The 27516-nt window shown below is 36.2% G+C and overlaps 1 protein-coding gene across 1 annotated transcript in view; it reads left to right on the top strand.

Annotated features, from left to right (window-relative positions):
• Positions 1-27516, top strand: part of LOC123309343 (heparan-alpha-glucosaminide N-acetyltransferase-like) — a 78230-nt gene that overhangs the window by 37419 nt on the left and 13295 nt on the right. Inside the window, exons 4-8 of the mRNA XM_044892419.1 lie at positions 1689-1848; positions 2926-3130; positions 6187-6348; positions 6410-6531; positions 10788-10957. Coding sequence (XP_044748354.1) covers positions 1689-1848; positions 2926-3130; positions 6187-6348; positions 6410-6531; positions 10788-10957 — 819 coding nt within the window. The remainder of the gene's footprint in view (positions 1-1688; positions 1849-2925; positions 3131-6186; positions 6349-6409; positions 6532-10787; positions 10958-27516) is intronic.

Here is a 27516-nt window from a genome sequence, read left to right as displayed (position 1 = left end):
TTTTGGCCGATGAGGCTTCGTTTCCGAGTTTTTGGACAATAATATTTCTGTATGCAACCAATTGAATTTCATAAATTACCACCGCATGTTGGACGAAATGTTGTCGCCTGGTTAAACCAAAATTTCAATGGTGGACAGATTGGTCGCTGTGGTCAGGTACTATGGCCAGCGAGATCACCTGATTCGAATACTTTGGATTATTTTGTATGGGTACATTTGAAACAACCAGTTTATGCAGTTGAAATTAATGATAAAGAGGAATTAATGGAACGAATAATTAATGCAGTCGCAGTCGAATCCACTTAGAATAGACAAAACATGCAATTAGTGTACAATTCCCTTATCCTGCGTTGCCAAGCATGTGTCGCTGCTAATGGAGCATTGAACATTTGATCAAATTTGTCTGTATTTTTATCATCTATTAAAGTTTAAAATTGATGACATGCAGAAATTTTGATCACTCATATCTCGGAAACAAGACAATATCCAAAAATTTTATTTTCCTTTTTTTATCATGAATAGCAGCCTGTATAGACCTGTAGACCTCTTCGCACGTTGAACAGGGCACACGGTATACCACTCCACCCATTTTATTGACTTCAATTTTGTCTTTTAGGTGGCAAGTCTGTCGATCTTGAAAATATTCTTAGGTACTATCTTGACAGAGTCGTGTTTTAATAATTTTATGAGGGGATTGGTTACGTCCTTGATTAGGGGAATCGTGGAGTATCTGGTTGAACTAACTTCTCTTCTATTGGTGGATGCGCCGTCTCCACCCAGTGGCTGTCCTGGGGGAGCGGAGTTGTATAACAATCTTGTCAGTAGGCCCTTAGGGTAGCCGTTATTTAACATCAAATTGAAAAGTAATTTCAGATTTTTTGGATGGAATGCTTGGTGGGATATTCTTTGAATGCGGCTCTTTAGGCCCAAAATCATATTAATTTTTTGTCTGTGTGGGTGATTGGAATAGTAATGTAAGTACCTTCCTGAATGGGTTGGTTTCCTGTACCAGTCCAGCCGCAAATCTCCCTCAGTGTTCCTGATGACCCTCGTGTCCAAAAAGGGGACACCCATTTCGAACTCTTCCTCGAGTGTGAACTTGATGTGTTCGTGTTGTTGGTTGAATCTTTCCAAAATGTAGGCAGTTTTATCCCTCGGTACTGAACAAAATAGATCATCCACCATTCTTGATGAAGGGTACTGTAAAGGGGATGCTAGGGAGGATGCAGTCCAAGAGATAATCCATTACCAATTCTGCGATGGGTGAGCTGGCATTTGAGCCCATAGGAGAGCCTAGGATTTGACTGAAGAATTTTCCCTCAAAGATAAAATAGTTTGAATTAAATAAGAAGCTGACGATGGAGAGGAAGTCGTCTTTGGGGATTGACGTGTGTTGACTTATGTGACCCCGAGGCAACATACAAGCCACTCAAAAAATGACCAGCGAGAAAGCAATGAACGTCGATGCGCTTTTCTGATTGGTTACTGGGCAGGATCCAAGCGGGAAATTCGAAAAAATTGACCTTATTTGGAATTGGCCCTTTTTAATAAAATAGTTATTTTCTTTTACTATTTACTAGTATTCGAATGAAATACTCTGATAAACTCTGGTTATGTGTTCGTTGTTATTCCTATCCTTATTTCCATATGAAAGGATGCATAATAACTTATTCTAATTCTTATTCCAGCAATGGTAACCGTTTTACTGATATACGTAGTAATCATATCTGGAATTTTCGGTATCAAAAAATTAATTGAAAAATTTCACAGAACTAAGTCAACAGAAGTTTTCCCAGATGGGACGCATCCAAAAAAAAATAGAATAAAATCTTTGGATACATTCAGAGGGTAAGTACCTACGTACGTTTTACTTCAATGAAGTTTACATTTTACATGAGTCGAATATTCTGGTTACAAAGAATGACATCAAAATCGTTACCGACCCTATGAGAATATACATTGGGGTTGTTAATAGATCCACGATACAAAATCTGAAAGAGACAATATTTCATAGACTTCATCTTTGCCGGGAAATAGATGGAGAACATTTTGAACATTTATTACGAGAGTTCATTGAAATAGATAACTGTTGCAATTTAAAGTCTCGTCATTTTATGCCAGGATTCTTTTATAATAGACTGAAATGCTCATGAAATGATAATGCTCTAACATATAATATTTTTTACGAGAAAATGAAAGCGTTAAATAGACAATTCAAATGCACTCAAAATGGAATAAGTTGCTATTTCAAGAAAAAAATTTGCCAACCTAGTATAAAGGAATATAATTCATCAAACACCAGAAAGAAGAATTTTTCAGAATAAATTTATCGAAACGAATTTTATTTACATTGTTAAAAAAAAACCTTAACAAATACATACTCGATGAAAATCCGTAATTAAACTCAAACCAGAACATACGATTTTCACAAAACGAGTTTTTGAACCACGATACGTGTTTCGCTAACCAAATAGCATCAGGCGGGTGTAGATTAACTCATTTTGTGAAAGTCATAGGTATAATCTGTTTTAAGTTCGTTCTATTTTGGCTTTTGAGACTGACACTGAGCAAATTATAAGAGATGCAGAAAAATGATCAACTAGTAGAGCAGAAAGAATTCTATGAAAAAGTCTGCGATGCCATGTATATATGGAATATGTAATTTTTCAGGTTTAGATATCTAAACCTTCTTGGATTGAATTTCATCTATTGGTGAAAACGGCATGGAAATCCGTTCATTATCTTTCGAACCTATCCCGAACAGACACACCCGGCGGAGAACTTTATTGTATATACTGATACTCATTTGTTGTCGAAATATTGTCCCGTTCAGATTTTGGATGGAGGGTTGTCCGTTCACTTCCTCACTGTATAATGTGGAGTTAATGTGTTTCAAGTTTCACATATTCCCTCTTCTCCTAACAGGATATCAATCGTTACGATGATTTTTGTAAATTTTGGGGCTGGAGGATATGTCATATTGGACTATGTACCTTGGAATGGCTTCCATTTGGCTGACTTTGTGTTTCCATGCTTCCTGTGGATAATGGGTGCCTGCATTCCAATTTCTTTAACTTCCAGTTTCAAGAGGGGTGTTTCGAATAACGAACTTATCGCATCAGTTGCCAAAGTGAGTGAGGAGAAATTCTATTTGAATGTGTTTATACCTATCATGGTGCAGTTCGTTACATTGTTTTAAACAAAAACAAACGAGTAGAAGTCGTGGACTGATTTTTTTTATCATTTTTATATGTCTGATATATACAACATGGTCCTTCAATAGTGCGTTGCGCTTCCATAGTGACGAATCAGACATCTAAGAAATTTCGTTGGAAGGTAGGCTTAAAGTACCTACTTTCATTTGTGCATCTTAGTAAAAAGTTTTCGAATATTATGGGTATTTCCAAAACAAATTAATCAACAAATGATGGAGTTTCCTAAAATGGATCCGCCAGGATATTTTCATTTTTCATATATTTTGAATGGAATCCAATAGCTCTATCATGACGCAAAATATTGAGATATTTTTCTAACTCTACTGATCTAATTCAGAGAAAATTGCTCAAAGTTGAGGGACGGTAGTTCATTAAGTCATTTATCGATATCAAGAAGCTATCGGAGTACGAATTTAAACAGAAATTTTTTCAACTGAAATATTTGCATAGTCGAGTAAATCTAATTTCGTAAACAGCGAGTAGGAGAGGAAAGAGTGAAAATCAACTAATTTACGCCCGGTTGTACAATCGAAGGTTGAAGAATAAGGTGATGATCCTACCATGGTATACCAATTGTATACCATACAATTACTATAGTAATTGTATGGTATGGAGGAAGGTGTTTTTTGTACGGGATGTTGGCGTTTTGCAGTCTGCCGCTTACCCTCAGAATTCCACTTCTGTCCAAGAAGGGGTTAAGACTGAGTAGCTTGCTTTTCTGGTTCAACGGCTGTTTTTCACTCAGGTCTCGAATCTCAAAAATCCATAGTCCGCAGAATTAAATCTATGAGACAAGGGATTCAGAGCCATGCAGAACCACAGAGGGCTCAGCGAAAATTCCGCGTCTTATTAGAATAGGTCCTATTGTAATGGAGCCATCTGCTGCTTTTATTTGAAGACTAGTACGCCAGGTTTACATGGCGTTTTTCAGGAACTTAACAATATTGGGATCCACCTTGTAAATCTTCAAGATCGTCAAGAGCCATTCGTGAGGTATGGAATCGAATGCTTTTTTGTAGTCTATGTATGGAGCGTAAAGATTCCATAGCTTGGAGAACGCTTGATTGCAGATAACTGAATCTATTAGTACTTAGTTGTTCTTTGCACCTTCGGCTGTCTTTGGTGCATCCTTTCTGTTGCATGACGATGATGTTATTCCTTTCGTAATGGTCGTGAATTCGATTTGAAATGCACGATCCGATTAATTTGTACATCGTTGGAAGACATGTGATTGGTAGGTACTTGGATGGGTCTTCTGTATTGCTATGGTCTTTAGGTAACAGGTATTTTGTGCTGCGTGTAAGGAATAATGGCATTTTTTCAGGATTTTCAATGAGATAGATCATTTATTGCGGAGGTCAATTTGACATGAATGAGCCAAAGAGTCTTGATCTAGAATTTCTGCAATCCATCAGGCCCAAGTGTTTTCCAGTTGTGTAGTCCTCTGTTAGCTGATTTTACTTCTTCAATTGTGATGATGTCATGCTGCATCGGCTCATATTTTATAGCTTCAGATTTTTCATCTTCAATCCATCCGGTATCTCCATTGAAATGAGGTTTCGTTGATAATTGTTCGGTCCAGAATTGTTCAATGGCTTCCTTTGGTGGTAACTTTCCATTTTCCCCATTAGAGGTTGTGAGTTACCGGTAGAAAGTTTCTTCCGACTTTTCGAATCAATTATTGTCTCTCTTCCGGCTACAATTGCTCAGGCGTTCTGCATACAGACTTAACTTTTGCTTCAGTGTGTCGAAGCAGTGGTGAGCTGCATGCAGCATTCGCCGTGTCTCGTTCTGTGTCTATCAATGATTTCTTTGGCAGGTTTTACAACCTTTCTTCCGCCATTCCCGTTCAAGAACTCCGTCAGTGGCGTTAGTCGTCCAATGTCTTAGCCCTTCTGTTTTGTGTTGAAGACGTTTCTGCCATGCTGGCGCGTGTAATTTGTGTAATTTTGGACCACCGTTGTTCGTTCGGCGAATTTTTGCCCCTATGGTTTTCGCTGTTGTTAGCGCTGCACAGTAAAAAACTAGATGCAGATATTCCAATGAACTTCCGTTCTGTAGGTACTCAGGTAAAGCGTCCTCATTCAAGATGTCGATTATGAGTGACAGTTTCTTGGATGTATTGAGTCGGGGAGGTGCTATTCGATGAAGAGGATCTGTTTCTTCCAGTTCGGCAAGGTATATCCACATTTTAGAGTCAACTTGTCGATCGAGCTCTTCCCTATCATCCTGGTGTTCAGGCTCACTTGCGTTGCAAGATGGACTTTCAGTATCAATTTCTTCTGGCTGTTGTTGCCCTGGCATGTGAATTTCATCTGAGGTGTTGATGTTATTCTCTAGTTCTAGCGGACGCTGAAGTTGTTTTTTTTTTAATTGCGTCTATTCGGGCCATTGGTATTTCTCAAAATTACGCGGTACTGGTCTGCCACCCGTTGTTTAGTGACATTGAGATTTAGGTAAGCGTTGCAGAATTCCTCATGGAGCCTTTTCCTGTAGTTGTTCGTTTTCTGCCCTAGCCCCATGATGGAGTATATGCGCACAATAGTTTCATTCATGGACGTTGCCTACTTCATGCGCTTTCTAACTAACCCTGCTTGGGTGAGCACTGGTTGAATATCCTGCGCAGCACCTTCAGCGGTTCGAGTCGGCAATTGAATTTTACTCGTTGGTTGCTGTTGTTGTAAATAAAACATCCAGTCACATCTTCAAATCTCAAACCCATTTTTTTCATTTATTGTAGCTGTTCATTATTAGTTTTCTAAAATTCTTTCTCGAAATTTTTCACGATCTTTCGTTAAAAATCGATGAAAATGAATGAAAGTCATGAATTTGCTTCAAAACTAAATTCACTATTCTCTCTCACACAAAAACTATAACTATACAACCCACATAGATTCTTCTCATTTTTGTTGACACGCTAAAAGATGTTGTTGATGTTCCTCTTCACCTTAAATGATCAAATTTATTTCAGAGATCAGTCAAATTATTTTGCATTGGAGTGTTTCTTGGCTCTGGTATATTCCTTGATAGATTCAGAGTGATGGGAGTCCTCCAAAGGCTTGGTATCTGTTATTTTGTGGTTACTATAATTTGCATCGCAACGTTGAAGAGGAACTTGTTAATGGATACAGAGGTATATATAATGAGGAATATGGATTTCATTGTGAGAAAATAATGGAAATTCATTCTTGTAGAATACCAAAGTTCGATGGAGTACCAGTCTAGAAACTACCATGTATGGCTGGATACCTGCTTTATATGCCGCAATACAACATTTACTTATTATTTTTCTGGTCGCAGACGAAGGTTGTGAAAGGTAATGCTTACGATATAAGAGTATATTCGTGAATAACATAACAAGGCCCGGTGCCCGGTACTTTCATCGGCGAATAACTAGATTTATTCCGCAGATGAATCTTATCCTCCGAATAAATAAAAAATAATGTGTCTATTCACAATCCAGATATTAGCATACAGTTACAAAGAATAAATAATCCCTATTGGCCAAATAAACGTCTTTCAAACTTAGCAATAAGAGTCTGTCAGATATGCTCGTACAGCGAATCCAGTAGGGGGTAAAGGGGGTATTTACCCCCTCCCAAGCCCCATAGAAATGTAGATTCTTCGAAAGGCGAATCGGCTTGCAGCATAGAGAAAATAAATAAGGCAGCAAACGATGCGGGATATTAAGAAAATTGCCATATATTAAAGTGTACTTTTATGACTACCCTTAGAAACATGGACCCCGCCTGTGAGAGAGAGAGGGAGGTCAGTTGGTTGAATAAGATGAAGAAATTGTTGGCAAGCTCTCACAAGGTTCTTTAACACTCTAGAACTTCAATTACCTTCTAAATTCCGCTTGTTTTCATTGTATGTGATTCGTGAGGAAAAATACGGTTTCAGTTTTATTTTTTACCACTGAGAACTAATAAACACATCATACATAATGAACATTTCCCTAGCCTCAAGTGACAGGAATGAATGAATAGTCATAACAGGTAGGGATTCTAACAATGAAAAAAATAATATAATCTTATTTTATTTTATTTTAATTTAATTTTTTTGAAATTGAAATTTCCAAAGAATGAAACAATAGAAATACTTAATTCCATCTATATTAATAAAAGAGGATCTATGGTTTACTTCAAAATGCTTTATTGTTAGGGCAAGGTTTATATAACAAAATATTCCCAAAAAAATTGTACAAAACAGAAAAAAAGGCATTCCTTTTTCTTACGACCAATCGAGCAATCACGATGAGTTAGTTATTATTATCTACCCTAGAAATAATTTAAATGGCGAAACTAGGTTTGCCGGGTCAGCTAGTATTCAATAAAACAGATGTATCAATATATGAAATACATCTACCAGTGAATCATCTACCTTTTCGGTGGATCCACCTTTTACCACCACACAGAGGCGGATTAAATGTCGACAGCGCCCTAGGCAAGCACATCATTGGCGCCCCTCTAGCGGATATCTATATTATTCAGGCGATTCTTGTTGTAGATTCTGGTTTAGCTTCTTCTTTCGTTGTTCATTATTGAATCCTTCTTGCTAACGTCTATTTTAAATTACGCATTTATAGCATTCATGTTGAAAATTTTTTTACAATTGACTCACCCAAACCCTTCATCTGTACAACGCGTTATACCTACATCCTACATGTGGCAGTGAGGGTATCAATTTTATTGAAGAAGTTAAGCTAAGTTGAATCCAACCCCAAGAATTATTTACTTCAAAAATACTGAGAAATGTATCATTGTGAAGCTGATATTAGTTGGTGATTTCGATCACTGCAAGATTACTTTATTAGGAATAATAAGGTACTTACTATTAGACGAGACCTAATGAAATACGTGATAGAAGTGGAGGAGGCAAGAGAACAAAACAAACAAGGGAAGCCTTGATGCCTTTCCGGGAAACAAATCTGACTGTGTGTGTATTGTAAAATTAGGGTGTGTAAACATGAATTATTGTAAAATTTTAGGAAAATTCATTATTATAATACGAAAAATGCACAAAACAACAAAAAATTAACAAATAATAAAGCTTTTTGTACTTCAAACAAATTAACAAAGCAATTTATGATTATTATATGTAGATACAACAAATGATAACTGCTTTAGGCAGGAAAAAACTCCGCTCACTACTGCAGTTACTAAATGCCGTTGATGAGCATATTCGCAAGGCTATGTCGATATTGGGAATTTGGGATAAATCGCTTCAAGTTCTTTATTTCTTAGAAGCTGTAGAATTGCGTTCGTAGTTCGTGGCAGTTCTCCTTCTTAAGTGATTGTGACATTCATCAACAAAACATTCTTCCATGTATCCTGAAGATTATCAGGATACATTTTAACCAGACAAAATGCTCGATTTTGAACTTATTTTTCAGTGTTTAGATCAATCAAGTTGCTTAGAAACGAAAATTTATTGTTGAAATTGCTTCTCGTCGCTTTTGAAGTACAACTAGAAAGCTGTCTAAAAATACTGTCATTCGGAATGTTTCACAACCAGATGACGAAGAGGTTACATCTTCAGCAGGTTCATCTGCCATTAGTTTTCTATTCCTAATCCGTTTTGTATGCGTTTTGAATTCTTTGACCAAAGAAATTTCTAGAGCTTGCTGTTCATACTTGTTGAAATTTTCTCTTTCTGTTGCAATAATGTGGATTAGACTGTACATTTGAATAACTGTACAGGGTGGGCAAAATTCGTTGTCTACTGAAGGGATCTCGAGAACTATAAGTTAAGTATCACTTATTTTCAGTTACCTTTTCCACCTGTTATCTGAACTAGGCAAGCTCCTCCAGTTCGCAGGTATTCAAAGCACATGAGACTATACTCTACTGAGATCCTAACGTTTCATCTGTGTGAAAATGAGTTATGTCTGATCGCTCTGGGATCTTGGACTAATATGATAAAAGAATACTAGAAAAATGAGGAATAGGCGCTTCATCGTAGACTGAATAGTTCATTTGGATCTTCGAAGCTGTAATATAAACAAAAACTTATGTTAGGATATTTAAGTCATCCCTCTATATACTTTAGCCATCAATTTCCTCGGCCGATCTTTTTGAACTGACTTATCTTCTTCAGAAGGAATCCATGAAACATTCTGAATGAAAAAAAAAACAGAATATCGGTTCATTTTGATCGTTAGAGGTGGGGTTCTAGGGCTGTCAGAATGAAACAAATTTTTTTATGAGTAGATAGATAGATAGATAAATTTTCTTTATTTCAAGTTTTATATAAAACATTACATAAAAGATGAAATGACGTCAAAAATCAAAAAGTTGAGACTGAGTTATCGATTCAATAGAAATAATACAGTTTCTACCCCATAAGAATCGAATGAATTTCTATAAAGGAGAAGAAATAACTAATTGCCCTTATGATATTTCATAATAAGTTTATTCACATTCAATAAAAAAAATGAATTTATTAGAGGTAATATCCTGAAATTACATACATTTCCATAGATTTCAATTTAGAAATATTTTCAACAAACCTATATGAAAGATCCATTTATTAAAGGTAACATCACGGCATACCGATTTTCATTATATTTTCCTCAGTTCGATATGCCCATTGCGATTGCCCCATATTTGCGTATTCTGATTTCTTTGCATGAAGATTTTTATTTTCAATACCCATTCCTAAATAATACCCTGGATCCATCATATTTAACGTTTTTTTTTTCACGGTTTGATTTTGGACGTCAAAATATGAAGAAAACTTCATAAGAAACTTTGGTCTTAAAATACACCCCACAGGCCCTAGTGCCTCTTTAACAAGACCTCCAACATCCATCAGTAAATTTGCTATATAGCTTTGTCAAAAATTCGCGTATTCGAATGAAACTTAGTACGTGATAAACTGAAACGTTCGATGATAAAAAATTGACTGATGTTCATCAGTGGCGAAGATAATGAAAGGGCTTTCATATAATTACTTCTCATTTTTGAATAATTGATCCAAATTTCAATAAAAGGAGTAAAGTCCTCAATCAGTTTTGTACAAATAAGGTACTTACATTTCGTTCAAAGCATTACGCAATCTCTAGAAAAAAGTTATTTTGTGATGATTAAATAAGTTCTTACTGAGGACCCTTTTTCTTGAAACATGTTTGAAGGGTTTATACCTTTGATAGAAAATTCAATTTGATTTTTGAAAGAAAGTAATTTCGGCTCCATTTGAATGCTTTTGTTCACATATCATGCGCTCGTTGGTTCGTTCACCCTTCTGTATTCATAACCCATTGATTATTGATAGAAATTCCAAATTTGTAACTGAAGATAATTCCTGAAAATAAAATCCTCAATTGCCACCATATCAGGCTTTATTATTCACTTTGAGCCTACTTCAAATCGCACCATAATTATGACACCTAGTTCATAGTTGCATAAATGTCAATAATAATATAATGGAGTAATGGACCATTAAAATTTTAAAGATAATTTATTATTGAATAATTGTCCCTGCAACTGAGTGTGAAACAGAGTCAGGTCATGTTTTGAATTCATTCATCAATTTCTGTTGATAGCTATCGAAACAAAGTTGAAATTTCAGGGGATATTTTGGACCGGGTGGCCTTCATCAACATGGAAAATACCAAAACTGTACCGGCGGTGCAACAGGATATCTGGACAGGGCAATATTGAAAGCACATGTGTATGATTATCCAACTTTAATGGAAGAAGTCTATAAATCGCAGTCATTTGAGCCAGAAGGATTCGTAGGTGAGGATTATCTGTGATTTGTAAATTTTCAGAAAGTACGGGATGCCGCGAGAAAGTATCCAGCGCCTATATAAGCCCAGCGGAGGAGCATCACAGGAAATTACATCTTTTAATTCATTGCTGTATCCCGCTACCGAGAATAAATCTACAAAAAGACTGAAAAAACAAAACTATCGCTGCGATCAAACTTATAATTTCCTTGTCGCCCACTTACTTCGTTCTTTTCCATCCGTCCGAATCGCCGAGATTCGAATCGTCGTTCCAAAAGCGCCAAAAACCGATGTGCACTGAGAGAACGAAATAGTGAAATTACAGTGAAAATCTTGGGTTATTTGTGACCAACGATAATCACTGGAATTTCACAAGGAATATTCTGAAACGAAAACCTTGTAAAATCACAGAAAATATAAATCACAAGTTGGTTGTGATTTCACATGAAATTTTTTCTAATGATTTTTCTAGAAACTAAACCTGTGAATACTCATTGTGAAATCACAATGGAATTTTATGGTATCAACTGTAAAATTACATTTATTCTGTGAATTCGCAAAGGATTTTTACAGAAATAAATTGTAAAATCAAAAAATTTTGGAAAATTACAGGATTCATTGTGGAATCACCTCTTGGTCTCGCGAAAATACGTCGTGAAATTTAGCATCAATTAGAGCGTAAAATACTATAATGTTGTGAATAAACAGAGCAGATTCACAGAATTTAATTGTGAATTTCAAGTATTTATTAAAATTCCAGAATTCATTGTAGAAATACCCCACACCTTTTTAAAATTACTTCGTGAAATAACCATGAAAATTACTGGATAATTGTCTTTATTTTGTTATTGATCAAAGTAGTTGTACAGAACTAAATTTGGCACAATCACTGCCTAAAATATACATCAATTGGAAAAAAAAAACATTAGATTAATCAAAAATAACAACTATAACATAAAATATAGTCATCAATATGGAAAAAATTTGAAACATTATATCAGTTAAAAAACAACCACAACATGAAATTAATATAATCTTCAATATAAAAAACAATATGAAACATAACATCAAACAAAAACAACAACCACAAATATCACCTAAAATGATTAAACATTTTTTTCAAAATATAAAAAAAAATCAACATAATTGTGAAGCATTCAACTGTGAAATATCAGCTACTGAAAATATTGATATAAGTATGCGCTTATTTAGCGGTTCATATCATAAGAGTATAAAATTAAAATTCAAAAACAAAGTATACCTAGTCTTCTTCTAACAAAAAAAACACAATCTTCTGGAATAGATAAATTTATGAATTTGTTTTCTATAAAACTTGCTTTTGTCGTGCTTGACTTACTTCCAGAATCCGGATGAATGTTGAAATGCATCCTTCGGAACATCTCCATAGATTAAATTGAGGGCCTCCCTGAATACATAGGTTGTAAACGTGAACACATATCGTTTTTCCATAAAGAATTCGTATCGGTGGTTTATTCCTGAAAAAAAAAATAAAATAAGTAGGAATCCAATAGGCAATATTTCGATACAGAATAATTGAATAATAAGTTGTATGCATGCGGTGTTCAATTTTTTTTCATTAATATCTGCCAAAGGAAAACCACAAATCGAAAAAATAAACATCGCTTTCAAAAAATGTGAACTATCTACTTACCAGTATATATTTCTTTTGTCACACACTTGAAACCTTGAAGGAACTTGGAAGGCAGAATTACTTGGAACTTGAAAGAACTAAATCATAGGAAACAAAAAACTGAACCATGTATAACTCTTCGCACTTCAGAGTTCTTGAAGACACAGTGGATCATTCCAGAATGAATTGGGTTATGGGGTAAGTTAGAAAGTTAGTGAGTATCTACGATAGGATATGGGATTGGGCAACGAGCAGGTGCCAGTTGCAGGAAAGGTTTTGATTGGCCACAGAATGAATCTAGAAGCAGATAAAAGTTGTGATTTTACAATTGCATTATGAAATTCCATTGAAGCTGTGAATTCGGATCCAGCCGAGCGACGTCACGTACCGCATAGGTGGAAAATGACTTGATATTTGCAATCATATTGTAATATTATTATACGTTCAAGCTATGAATGTGTTTAACACATTTTTAAAATAGATATTTTACAAAAATACCCAGACTTACGAGTTTTTTCAGCAGTAGGTACCTACTCAAAATATTTTCATATTCATATCAAAATTAGAAAGAGGTACAGGCATTGGGGTGTGTGGACACAGATCAATATAAGGCAGCAGTCCAAAATGAGGAGGGAAGGAAGCATTAAAAAAAATCCTGTACACACACTCCTAGACATGCAGAGAATAGTTATAACAACAAAAAAATTCGTCTTTCCTTCACCGATCTACACCGGAAAGCTCCTGGAGCTGCCACCACAGAACACACCGATGACTTACTTTATGGCTGCCACTAGATGAGCTTCTGAAAAGTCAGCTTCAGATGAGACTCTTCGTGGATCGGAAAAAGAACAGCACAATTTTGGCCTTCGTAAGATCAAGATCATCAGTTGTTTATTAAATTTCAAGCGGCATCTTTGGAACGCTCTAATGGAAACCGATTGATCTATTTTTTTTATTCTGTTTTCATATTCGAGAGAAATATTTTGACCATAATAAATTTCAACAATTTCGCGTAAGATTTTCCTCTTGCTGTAGACATGTAAATAAAAAGTGTTCTATCCTTGAAGGAAATTGTGCCGCGATATCATGTTGTAAAATTATATTTTTTCGTGGTAATTTCACAACCGCCTTAATAACACATTGTATAAGCACATTTGTGAAGGAATTTTAAAATTAAAAGGGTTCTGCATTGTAATTCTACAACACAACATTTTCTTCTTCGCAAATTCACAAGAAAAATTCTCAAATCACAATAACTTTGTGAAATAACGTTGTGAAATCACATTTTCATGTGATAATTCACAAAATTATTGTAATTAAAAAAAAAATTAGATCACAATAATGTTGTGAAATTACCGTTTCATGTTGAAATTCGCAAATTTATTGTAATATTGCATTGCAGTTGTAATTTTTCAGGTGAATATTACAACCCTTGTGATATCACAGAGAATTAACACATATTTTCTGTAAATTTCATATTCACTGTAAATATACATGATAGTTTTACATTTTTCATGAAATTTCGCAACACCCTTGTAGAAACATCCAGATATTAGTTGTGAAAAAAATAATCCAACTGTGTAACTGTAACCTGTCCAGCTAATATGTGGGTAATTTCACATTGTAACCTCAAGATTTTTCTCAGTGTGTGTGGTGAAAAACCGTCGTTCCGAATCGTCGGTTAAAATATCTGTCCGAGCCTGATTTTTGGAACGACGCCGACGGTCCATCGGTTGTCGGTCCAAACTGACTGTGTTGGGATTTCGTTCACAATCGGCGATTATTTTTCAGTAGCGGAGAGCAAAGATTATAGAGTAGAAAGATAGGAAACGAAGCGACTAAAGTTATGTGAGCGCTATCTGTGTTTCAAATGTGTTTTAAGGCCCTAAGACTGGTTAAAATTTTAATTCGTATGAAATTTTGCGAGATGTCAGAGTCAGATGGCCATTTTGATCAAACAGGTTTTGAATGTTTTGATTCTCGTATCCATAGACAATCTCGTATCGTTGCTGATTATTGAAATTTTTGTCTTATTTCTTTGCGAAAACCTCAGAATATCGTTCGAAAACTATTGTATGGTGAAGAACTGTGGATCAAATAAAACGAATATTATTAAGGAAAATGGGAATGTAAGTATTAAAACTCGTAACATGTGACTTGGTCATTCATTGATTTTTATTTTCAGTGCTAGGAAGGGGATAAAATTTTTAGGACGTAAAAGCCTGCAAACACTGCTGACTACACCATGTGCAATGAACATTTCACTGCAAGTCGATTGAGAACTGTTCATCCACGTAAATTGTTGTATGCAGAAGCATCCCTTACATGAAGGGCTCTTTTAGGGGAAATTATGACTTTTGTACGTCCATTCAAAGATTCTCAATTGCCTTCAATATATTCAGAAATGCAAAAGTTTTATGGATTTCGATTTGGGAATCGGGTGACTGTCAAATTGTTGTTTGGAAAGTCGAAGTTTCATGAAACCTTCTGTGAGTGTTTTGTTCATTCGTCAATCAATTTGTATATTGTGTCATAAAGAGACCATACCATGAAGAAATCATAAAAAAGCATGAAGAAATTTTACTGACGGGCTTGAATACAGGTCTTGTATACCTCTGTAAGGTTTTTTTCAATTGTGGTTCTGAAAATTTTGTAAATAATATGTGTTATGTCCGATAGCTCAGGTAAACTGTTATAATTTTGCGATTTGAAGCTGGAGCAAAAGCGAAATATGTGTATAAAATAACCAAATTCATATACAAACAATGCGGTCAACAATGATGACTTAAGCTGCATTCACAATCAATTCGCGGGCCGAAGTGCACTTCGGCACGAAATTTACCATTCGCAATAATCTTGGTACCAAATACTCAAATGAATCAAAAATGTAACTGATCAAAGCATAAGCATCAGCATCATCTATAGCCGGCACGAAATTCCTTGCCGATGTGATAGTTTGCAACTTGCAAGAAATTTTGTCTTGAATTTCATTGTGAATGGTAACGGAGAACGCCATCTGCTAAGCTTCCGTGCCGAAGTGCACTTCGGCCCGTGAATTGATTGTGAATGTAGCTTTACCAAGAAAACAGCGAACTGCGATAGCTTGAGGGCTCTGCTCCAGATCCCAGCTCTTCACAGGGGCCCTTTGCGGCTTGATATTTGCTCCAACTTCTTATTCTAATGCGGTGTTGAACACAATCAAAAGGCGATACGGAATTTCCATTCAAATATGCGGGTGAAATCAATGCGTGGCAAAACCAAAACCAATCCAATATTGCGTAATTTTGTATAGAAATCTGATAGCACAGGTCACAGCGAAAATCTCTCAATTCAATCAACCAGCCAATGCGTCAAATCAATCAATTCTAATCAATGTGTGTAAAGCGAATGGTTCTTTACATATGCGAAGCCACCAGTGTTGACATATATTGGAGCGAAATTTAAATATTTAGCGATCGCTCCAGCTTCAAATTTATGTTCTTATAAAAGGACCGAACAATATGTAAGTAACGGAAATGTGTATCCTATCCTATGACGGCAAATTGAATATTGATTCATATGAATTTCTGATATAAATTGAACAAATTCAACTCAGTTTATTAATTCAAAACGTTTTCACAGAAAAAACACCTTTGACGTACCTATAGCAGATAACCATGTACTCTTGTATCCTAGTCAAAGCTCTATTCGTTGTCCATAATTTCAAATTTTTGTAAATTTTTTATATATTGCAAATAAAAATTTATCACATCCAACAGCGTATTTTATTGATACCAATCGATTCCAAACAATGTTCAGATGAAAACTAACATCCTGGTCACAAAACAAAACCATCCTTTTGTTTTGTCGCTCTGGATGTTTGTTTTCTGGTCTCAACAAGGTCAATATTGAAATTCAATACAAGCAATACAATTCGAATTTCGCGCCCCTCAATTATAAAACAGAAAACTGTTGAACAGTTTTTCTGTATTGAGAATACGTTTTCAGCGCCGTCTCATTGTCAAATGTGTTTTCACTGGCCAAAATGTAGTCGGCTTTTAGTACTAGCGATATGAGGGCGTTTCCTATCTTTCTACTCTATAATCTTTGGCGGAGAGCATATCGCGTCTAGACCATATTGCCGTACTGTTTTTGTATCATTTCATTTAGTTATTTCAATAACGATGGATCAGAAGACAGCTAACAAACAATTTATTACGGATTTCATCGATTTGTACAGGTAATTTACAGGATTATTTTAATTTTCATCCGGCACAGTAACCGCGGCCGCCACAGCTGAAAGATATTTCCTCTTCTTGACGTACAGATCCGAAAACGACTGAAGAATAACTGAGAGGATTTACCGAAGTGTGTGGGCAAAACAGGACGGCGATCAGAATGAAGTCTGTGGCCGGCTTTAGGGCTACTTGCGACTAACGGCTGATTTCAATAATCGATCTATCATCAAAACGGTGTATAGATGGGTGCTAGGGATAGACCGGGTCCGTGAAGTTAGCGAAAAGTTGAAAGCACTAATTCTGAAACTATGTCAAATATTTAGTGCCTAATTAGTGCCGTATAAATCTTTGACAGCACCATTGTAGTTTTTGAGAAATCGATAATTCAAGTTCTTGGTGCTGACTTCACGCTCAGCACCAACATATTGGAATTTCGTGAAAATTTTTGTTTCAATAATAAGTGCCTAATTAGTGCCTATTAGTGCCGTCAAAACGGATGCGATATAATTTCTAGTTCTACAGTAATTGCCTGATGACAAAAGTTGGAAGCACTGATTCTGAAACTATGTCAAATATTTAGTGCCTCATTAGTGCCAATCAGTGCCGTATAAATCTTTGACAGCACCATTCTAGTTTTTGAGTTACACGAAAATATCTGTTTTGATACCGCGTAGCCATCTATGCGAATCATTCTCTGTAATAGATTAGTCCTCATTGCGTCATTTTATTATCACTATCACTTAAAGCAGCTCACACATATACGACTTGGGTCGCCAATCTTGATATCGAAGAATAATAGTACTATAGTTTTAAGTGGGTACAAAACTTTTTTCTGAATTATTCAGATAATGTTTATATGAAGTAAGGTTCTTTTTCTCAAATACTCCATAAATTCTTTTTCCTTTTGTAATAATAATAATACTTTTTGTGTCATCGAGATGAAAAAGAATAATTTGATGACGAGAAGGCAGAATCATATATCCATTTGAAAGGCAGTTTACAAAAATTTCTGCTTCATTCAAATGATGAATACGTTGTAATTTCTTGCTACCTTTCAATCTTTTAATAGGTACACCTACATATATTCTTCCCATTGACCATAACATTTTCTCTAATTGGAATTAAATTGACAGTGACCGATTCCTGTAGCTACACAGGTAGATTTAAAATTAGCTGTCTCGTAAAATATGAGTTTTATTATGAATGATTGAGATAATTTCGATTTCATAAAGATAAATAGCAGTCGATAAATGAAGAGTATATTTTTGGAGTTTCGATTAATGTGATAATCGTGAGTTGAGTTTCCTCTTCATTTTCTCGTTTGCTTAATATGATGTCCTTGAATATTGAAGGTTAAAGATCACGCAAATCAGTTTGTTTTTTCTCCTTTTCCGTACCTACTTCTGTGCAGGTGATATAGGTATTGAAGAAATATATATCATTACCAACAGAAGAACAAGACTGTAGAACGAAAATGTAGAAAATATTTAAAACCCTGTAAGACTATCTAATTCACCTATCACCATCTCTTATATTCGGAAGTGAGCGTTTCTACTGATCCTGAAATAAGAATATCAAACAGAAACTCCTGTTAATGATAAGGTATAGTTTTTTGGCATGGGCAGATTAAACTTTTCACAAGGCTTATTATTTTAACGTTTGCATATCGACATTGTTCGATATAAGCTTACACAATTCAAGAAAATCCAGATTGACCTGGTGGTCATAATATAATACGATCTTGGATAATTGACAGACTAGACAAATTCGACACAAATATTGTGTTAAGTCTGTAGAACACTTTATATTCAATAGATTGTCCCCAGGCAGCAAGCGTACGTCTAAATGACGTACTCAATTGCTGATATCCTGACGGTAGACGTCATCGACGCGGAAATGACGTCCTATGAACGTCATTGAAGGTGACGTTGTAAAGACGTTCTTCACGTGACGTCAATATGACGTCCTCAATGACGTACTCAATTGGTGATTTCCTGACGGTGGACGTCATCGACGCAAAAATGAGGTCCTATGAACGTCATTGAAGGTGACGTTCTAAAGACGTTCTTCGTTTCCTATCTTTCTACTCTATAATCTTAGCGGCAGTTCAGTTTTTTGATCTGTCGAATTCGAGCAGTAAGGGGTAGAGATAAGCGTTGGAAATTGTTATCAGGGTGCATTTCAGTGCTGTTTTCTTGACAATTGAATTGTAATTAACTTTGAAAAATGGTTTATTTTTACCTGAAGTTCTAAGAGTTCCGGATTGGTGAAAACTTAGAGACTCGAGGATTGAGATTGATAATGCGGATCACTTGATAATGAAGATTTATTTTCTAATCTAGTAAACTATATATAGTAAAATTGTACAATGTCGTCAAGACGAAATCGAATTACCTACATTTTGCATATTCAGTACATTTTTTGTCACTCACAATATTGCTGCAGTCGTTCGATTAAGGAATGTCTAATATTAAAACAAACTATTGCAATCCTTTGTCTCGCCTGGCCTACTTACACATGAAATAACAATTAGGAGAGAGCGAATGATCTAAATAATTTCGAATGGAAATATTTGATTGAATTGAGTTTATGAATTTTTGATTTTATCTAATTTTGTATATTTATTGTACGGTTTCGTACAGGTTGTCTATCTGACCTCATTTCGGAGGAAGGGATAGATCGCTGGGGCCAGTAAGAATCGTTATCTGCCGATAGAATATTGAAATGCAAACAAGCATAAAAGAACAAATTGGTCTATCCCTAGATGGATGATGAATGATGGATAGATCGGTTATTGAAACCGGCCGTTAGATGACGTTGTTGAGTTTGTTCAAGCTGTTTGATATTTCGCCTGTAGGGCGTTCAGCTTTCGCTCCCGTAAAGCGTAGGAAGGGCCACTGCTTTGTAATAGTCCGGGAGGCAGGGGCTTTTTTTTCAAGGAATTTCATCCCGGCTGAATTTAATACTGTAGGTTGTAGTCACATTGCAAGTGATGAAACCGACCGTCAGCTTCAATACCATCGGTGGGTGCGGGCGTGGGAGGCAGCGGAACTTGGGAAAAAATGCAAAATTTCAAGTGATTTCATCCCGGCTGAAATTTTTTATATGTGATATTAATGTTAAATAGAAACAAAATAGTGAAGTCAGCCGATAGGCGGACGGTGGAAAATACGTCAGTCGAGCGCATGAAGTGGGGAAAAAAATTTGAAAATTAAGTGATTTCATCCCGAATGAAAACACCTCCATATGATTTCTTACATATATGGAAATATAAAAATGACCGTCAGCTGCGTGTCTAGCGGGGGAAAGACCGTCAGTCAGATCATTGAAAATTCCGCGCGCCGTATATTTTTGCTCTGACTGACGGTCTTTCCCCCGCTAGACACGCAGCTGACGGTCATTTTTATATTTCCATATATGTAAGAAATCATATGGAGGTGTTTTCATTCGGGATGAAATCACTTGACTTTCAAAATTTTTTCCCAAGTTCACGTGCTCGACTGACGTATTTTACGCCCTCCGTCGATCGGCTGACTTCACTATTATGTTTCTGATTAACATCAATATTACATATAGAAAATTTCAGCCCTGATAAAATCACTTGAAATTTTGCATTTTTTCCCAAGTTCCGCCGTCTCCCACGCCCGCACCCACCACACTTATTTTCAAAGAAGCGCTCGTTGAATTTTTAATAGACGTTTGGTTAAATGATCACATGGCATCGTGGATTGGGAATAAAACAGTTTTCGTAAACTATATGGAATGCCACAAATATGCAGTTGAACAAGGTAAAATTCAACGATCATCGGATCCATTGTTAACGTGTCCAGGTCACGAAGAAGCAGAGATGGTTTTCCATGTCTGTCACTTGAAATCTGATGTTCATGTAACAATGCGATGTTATGATACAGATATATTGATCATTATGTTGGGAAATATGAATTTCATCGAGAAGAACGTCCAAATCTCGATGCATGTTGGACCGGCAATATTCAGACATTCATTGATGTCACCAAATTGTTTGCATCATTGGGTCCAAATTTGTGCTCTGTATTGCCAGGATTTCATGCCTTCAGTGGATGCAATTTGAAGTCAGCATTTTACCGTGAAGGAAAAAAAAACGTTTGAAATTCTCCGGAAGCCTCCGACGTACATCCAAGCAGTGAGTGACATTTAACAAATTCCCAATTGTAACCTCGATCAATTGTTCACATACTTAGAATGCTATGTTTGTGGAATATATGGATTTACAGAATTTGATGATATTAACACTGCTCATGTGTTAACATTCAATAGAGCAAACGGCAGTTGAGATGATTGTAATCCACTTAACTTGGAAAAAAAAATTGAAGGATTGTTATTTCCGCCCTCTAAGGCTGAACTGAACCAACATTTCTTTCGAACGGCATACATCGTCCACCTTTGGAGCCAAGCACATTTACCTGTACCTAGCGATTTATTTGAATGTTGATTAGGTTGATAACGAATTGATAAAAATATGAATGACCTATATGTGCAATAAGATCTGTACTATCATTTGGACATAGAGAATCGTCTCGGGGTCACTTTAGAAAAAACAACATTCTGACAGTTTATGGTCTCTACATTTATATGTAGAGACCATAACTAGAAGTAGTCTATATAGACTACTTCTATGTCTCCACAAGCACCAGTATTACTTTGAGGACTGTAAGAATGGTAATAACACAAGAAGAACTGAACACTACTTTTATCTCATACACTCCTCAACTTCAAGGGAGAAAAATGTCCATTATGCAGCGATGAAATTATTTAATGGCTTACCAAGGAATTTGTAAGGCATCGATCAGTTTGACTTTTTTCGGAGAAGGATTCACAGCTACAGCTACATACTTCAGTGTGAACCTTATAACTTGGAAGAATTTAGAGAATTTTCTAAAAAGAAAAATTGCTCCTGAGATATATTTTTTTGTTGTTGCTTTGACATGTTTCTATTTTATTTTGACATATCTGTGATATGTAAATTAATTGTAGAAATGAAATAAATATACTATACTATACTATAATTAAGTATGTTATATGATGTTGCTGCTTTATCTACATGTATAATATCATGGGTGAATCGTAACAAACCCGTTTGATATTGATCGAAATCATAGTTTCAATAAATATAAATGATAAAATATCCGTAGGCTGATTAACTAATGAGAAAAAAGGCATTAGTCAGACCACTGAAAATTCCGCGCGCCGTATAAATGAATGAACGCGCTCATACATTTTTGCTCTGACTAACGGTCTTTCCCCCGCTAGACATGCAGCTGACGCTCATTTTTATATTTCCATATATGTAAGAAATCATATGGAGTTACATGAACATCAGATTTCAAGTGACAGACATGGAAAACCATATATGTGTCTGCTTCTTCGTGACCTGGACACGTTTACAATGGATCCGATGATCGTTGAATTTTACGTTGTTCAACTTCATATTTGTGGCATTCCATATAGTTTACGAAAACTGTTTTATTCCCAATCCACGATGCCATGTGATCATTTAACCAATCGTCTATTAAAAATTCAACGAGCGCTTCTTGTAAAATAAGTGTGGTGGGTGAAGGCGTGGGAGACGGCGGAACTTGGGAAAAAATGCAAAATTTCAAGTGATTTTATCAGGGCTGAAATTTTCTATATGTAATATTGATATTGATCAGAAACATAATAGTGAAGTCAGCCGATCGGCGGAGGGTGTGAAATACATCAGTCGAGCACGTGAACTTGGGAAAAAAATTTGAAAATCAAGTGATTTCATCCCGAATGAAAACACCTCCATATGATTTCTTACATATATGGAAATATAAAAATGACCGTCAGCTGCGTGTCTAGCGGGGGAAAGACCGTCAGTCAGAGCAAAAATATACGGCGCGCGGAATTTTCAATGATCTGACTGACGGTCTTTCCCCCGCTAGACACGCAGCTGACGGTCATTTTTATATTTCCATATATGTAAGAAATCATATGGAGGTGTTTTCATTCGGGATGAAATCACTTAATTTTCAAATTTTTTTCCCCACTTCATGCGCTCGACTGACGTATTTTCCACCGTCCGCCTATCGGCTGACTTCACTATTTTGTTTCTATTTAACATTAATATCACATATAAAAAATTTCAGTCGGGATGAAATCACTTGAAATTTTGCATTTTTTCCCAAGTTCCGCCGCCTCCCACGCGCGCACCCACCGCTACTTGACCAGCTGACGGTCTGTTTCGTCATTTGCAATGTGACTACAACATACAGTATTAATTTCAGCCGGGATGAAATTCCTTGAAAAAAAAGGCCCTGCCTCCCGGACTATAAACAGTTGTCTTGTTCTTCAGATTGAGGCCATGATTTTGAAACACTCTGTCCTTTAGCTTCCAGAATGCCCACGATGTCGAATTGGTACGGTTGCGTATTTCCGTGTCCAGGTTAGCCCTAGTATTTATGAAGCTTCCCAAGTGTTTGACCCTCTCGACCTGTTCTAGAGTTTCATTCAGGCTGATATGTGTTTGAAGACTTTCTGGCGGACTTTGGTTTTGTCGATATTGAGTCTAAGGCCTAAAGCTTCGTATATATGTGTATAGGTGTCCAACATTGTCTGTAGATCTTCTAAGCTACTAGCGATTAGTGCGCAGTCGTCTGCATATCGAAGTTCCGTGATTAACTCTCTGAGGCGCTGCAGGTTAAACAGGCCTCCATCAAATCTGAACATAATTGCAACACCTCTAAACAGTCATACTCATGTGAGCAATTATCGAGACAGCCTTGTTTTAATCCAGAGTTGGTTAGGAAATGGTGGGTTGTAGAGCCATTATGCTGCATTCTAGCGGTGTTGTTGGTAAAAGGCTTTTACACTCTGCTAAGAATTTTTCGGTTACTCCAAGGCGTCCCATTATTTTCCATAGCGTTCTTTGATTCACCGAGTCGAAGGCCTAACTCAAATCGATAAAGCCTGTATGGATCCTTGTTGTTCACGGGCATTCTCTTGCAGCTGTCGCAGTGTAAAAATTAGGTCAACCGTACCTCTATTGGGCCGAACGCCGCACTTGGATTCAGGTTATAGCTTTTCTGAGAGTGGAATCAGACGATTAGCCATAATCTTCGAGAGAATTTTACCGGCCACACTAAGCAACGATATGCCCCTGTAATTGTTGCAATTTGACGTATCGCCTTCGTTCTTATAGAGTTGATAATCAAAGTGTCTCTGAAGTCTTGTGGCACATCTCCTTGTTACCAGATCTTGCGGAATAGTGCTAGGGGACTATTAACAATGTATTCATCCGGGGCTTTGAATATCTACGCTGAAACGCCGTCTATACCTGATGACTTATTATTTTTCATATATGTATTGAGATTTCGTCATCAAGCGATGTCATCCGATTATACGCGGGGAGCCGGTCTAAAATGAATAAATCCGAGTCGTTATTTTGATTCAAGACCTGTGAGTAATGTTCCTTCCATCTTTCGAGGATTTTTCTATCATCAGTTAGGATAACTGATGAGCTTTTTGTCTCCACCAGCTATCCTTGATTTTTCTTATTTCTTGACGGCCCTCGCGTTATACGGGGTGTGGCGTAATGAATGGATAATATGGAGCCTGCGGGTAGAGGACTCTATGACGATTCAGAAAAATATATTTTTTGTTTAGTAAAACTCCCTTGGTTTTCGAGATATTGGAGATTCTCAAAAATTCATGAAAATCACACCCTTCGCCACTCATTTTGCAGGCAAGACTCCAAATGAAGGAATTTTTTCAAACTGTTTTTTGGATAGTATTCCTGAATAGATGCGCTATGGAATGTGAATTATTATTTTTCGGGCGCATGACTAGTTTTCCATAAAAAAAGATGTAACTCAAATTTTCCGTTTTGCTTATTTCTTTTCCTAAGTTCAACCCAGCTTGGTGTGAAAAACTCACTCTATTTCCAGCATTGAATACAAAATAAATTTCTATTACAATGAGTCAGACAGAGTTTGATGTAAGCCAGAATAAAACAATTATTCATAAGAAGTTGTAAAGTATCTAGTAGAGCTCCTGATGCCCACTTTGAACACTTTTTGTAAAACTCGATTCAATTAAATGATATTTTAAAATTGGTTTTTTCTCTCGTATTCTTTCATTATTAAGCCCTATAGTTATAAAGTTAATAGTTTTTAAGCTAATTTCAAGTAACGAAGTGAATTTGAGCACTTTTGTAGTTAAGAAAAAAAGGTAAAAATTAATTCCTATTACATTGAGTCAAGATCTTTGTTACAAAAATGCTGAAATTTAATTCATAAGTTGAAATTAACTTGAAAATAGATTTCACAACGTTGGGGTTCAATAATAAAAGAAATATCAATTTTAAAATATCGTTTCATTGAATAAAGTTTCACAAATGATGTTTGAATTGGCCACCATAAGTTCTGATACATGCTCTATAGTCTATACTTCCTAATGCATCACTGCTTTATTTCATATCAACAATTTTAAAATAAGTATCGTTTCATTGAATTGAATTTCACAAAAGATGCTCTAAGAGGCCACCATGAGCTTCAGTACATGCTCTATACCTTCTTATAGATGATTGCTTTATTCTGCTTGCATTTCTCATGTTGGCTGCTAAAAATTTTAGAAAGTGTTTACATTAAACTAGGCCTCAACTGATTGTAATAGGAAGTTATTTTGTATTAAATGCTGAAAATACAGAGAGTTATACCATTTCGGAATCTCAATGAAACGGGCATGTTTTTTCTTGCATTGGCTCTCAGGTAACCATATTATTTTTTACATCACGCTAGGTTGAACTTATGAAAAAAAAAAAGCGAAACGGAAAAGTTGAGTTACATCTTTTTTTCATAAAGAACTATTCATGCGCCTCGAAAATAATGAATTATATTCGATAGATCATCTATCCGGGAAATCAGTTTGAAAAAATTCCTTCATTTGGAGTCTTTCCTGCAAAACGAGTGGTGAAGGGTGTAATTCTCTTGAATTTTCGAATATCTCCAATATCTCGAAAACCAAGGCACTTTTACTGAACATAAAATATATTTTTCTGAACCGCCATAGAGTCCTCTACCCGCAGGCTCCATATTATCCATTCATTACGCCACACCCTGTATATTCATAAGACTGTTTTTGGCTGCAACATCGCCAGGCTTGTTAGTTGCTATTTTCATTGCTTTGTGTTTTGCCTCCAAAAGGGGCATGAGTTGTGCTGTCGTCGAACCAGTCTGCGGATTTTCGGGAGCCCTCTGTGCCGAGTATTTCTTTGGCTGTATTTGAAAGAGATGATTTTAAGCCGAGTCAATAACTCTCAATGTCTCAATTTGCTGAAAATCTGTTCTTCTGATAGCGTGGGGATTTCTGTATACCAAACATGGGTATTGTGGAAATTATTTTCCCTTTTCTTCGAGGATGGTCTTCTGGTTGGAGTGCTTGAACTTTCTCGAAATGTTAGGGGTACAATTGCTCTTGTATTAGTGTCTTTCTAACTCTACTGTGGCTCACTCCGACGACCCCCTGGCTGTGGAACTAGTACTTGTTGGTTATTCCTCAACTATGTCCAGAATCTGCTTCTCGCTTTCTGCCATTTGCGATGTTACAGGCCTGCCCACATTTGCTCCCCGGGATTCGTGCAAACGTCCAGTATCCCTAAATCTCTGCACCAAGTTGATGAACATCCGAGGAGTTGGGTGATTTATTAGAGAGATATGGAAGAAGCGTATAACGCGAACGTACGTTAATAACGTCATGCGGTAATGGAATAACGTCTTGCGCTATCTAGGTCAGATTTTAGTCGTATGGAAGATACTAATTTACGTTATTACGTAAGCAACAGATGATCGGTAAATGTCAAAGTTTGTTGTCGATAGGTTATGCATTTTGGGTTGATTTTATGCTGTTTTTGTGAATAATGTGCGTTTATATGGATGCATATCTACAGGAATTTTTGTTTGTGGAGGTGGATTAAACTGTATTGAAAAATACCTGTGATGCTTTCATGACTTTGAAATAGACATGGACCTTTAAGTGGCCACTATAGTTACTAAGAAAAAATTGGAATATCATCTGGATGTCCAATCTAGATGTTTCTACTTTTATGAGTCTTAATAAAAAAATCTCGAATTGAACCCTTTTATTTCCTATTGAAAACAAGTTACATAGTTCATAATCAACAATATGGGATTGAAATAGGTACTCAGAATTAAACACTAGGATGAAAATTTCTATTTTCATTCGACTCTTCCTTTCATGTGACCCATTAATTGAAGATACACACTTTTACCTTTGGTTATTAAATTATTCTTGAGGAACTCATTTAGTCTCTTCTGCTCTTATAAAAAATTCGATTCAATGTCGATTAAGAGGCCCCTTTTTCATAACATAACCTACTCCTGTCAAAACAAACGGAAAAATAGTAATGCGCAAGGCAAGAAAACAACGTAAATTACGATAACGTTCAACGTTATCCACCCGTAAATTACGGCATGCGTTAACGTTAATACCGCCTGCTATTCTGAAAATGGAAATACGCATGCCGCATGCTTCGTAACGTTATTAGCGCTTGACGTTATTACCGCATGACGTTAAGGATGCTTCCAAAGATTATAGAGATACTCTATAATCTTTGGATGCTTCCATATCTCTCTATTAACGGAAATCGTCTTCCGTACAACCTGCACGCGGCACTGGCACTCT

This window comes from Coccinella septempunctata, chromosome 1 (genome assembly GCF_907165205.1).
Source record: "Coccinella septempunctata chromosome 1, icCocSept1.1, whole genome shotgun sequence".
In the NCBI taxonomy this organism is placed as follows: Eukaryota; Metazoa; Arthropoda; class Insecta; order Coleoptera; family Coccinellidae; genus Coccinella; species Coccinella septempunctata.
The sequence above is the reverse complement of the archived record's forward strand: the minus strand, read 5'-3'. Positions and strand labels throughout refer to the sequence as shown.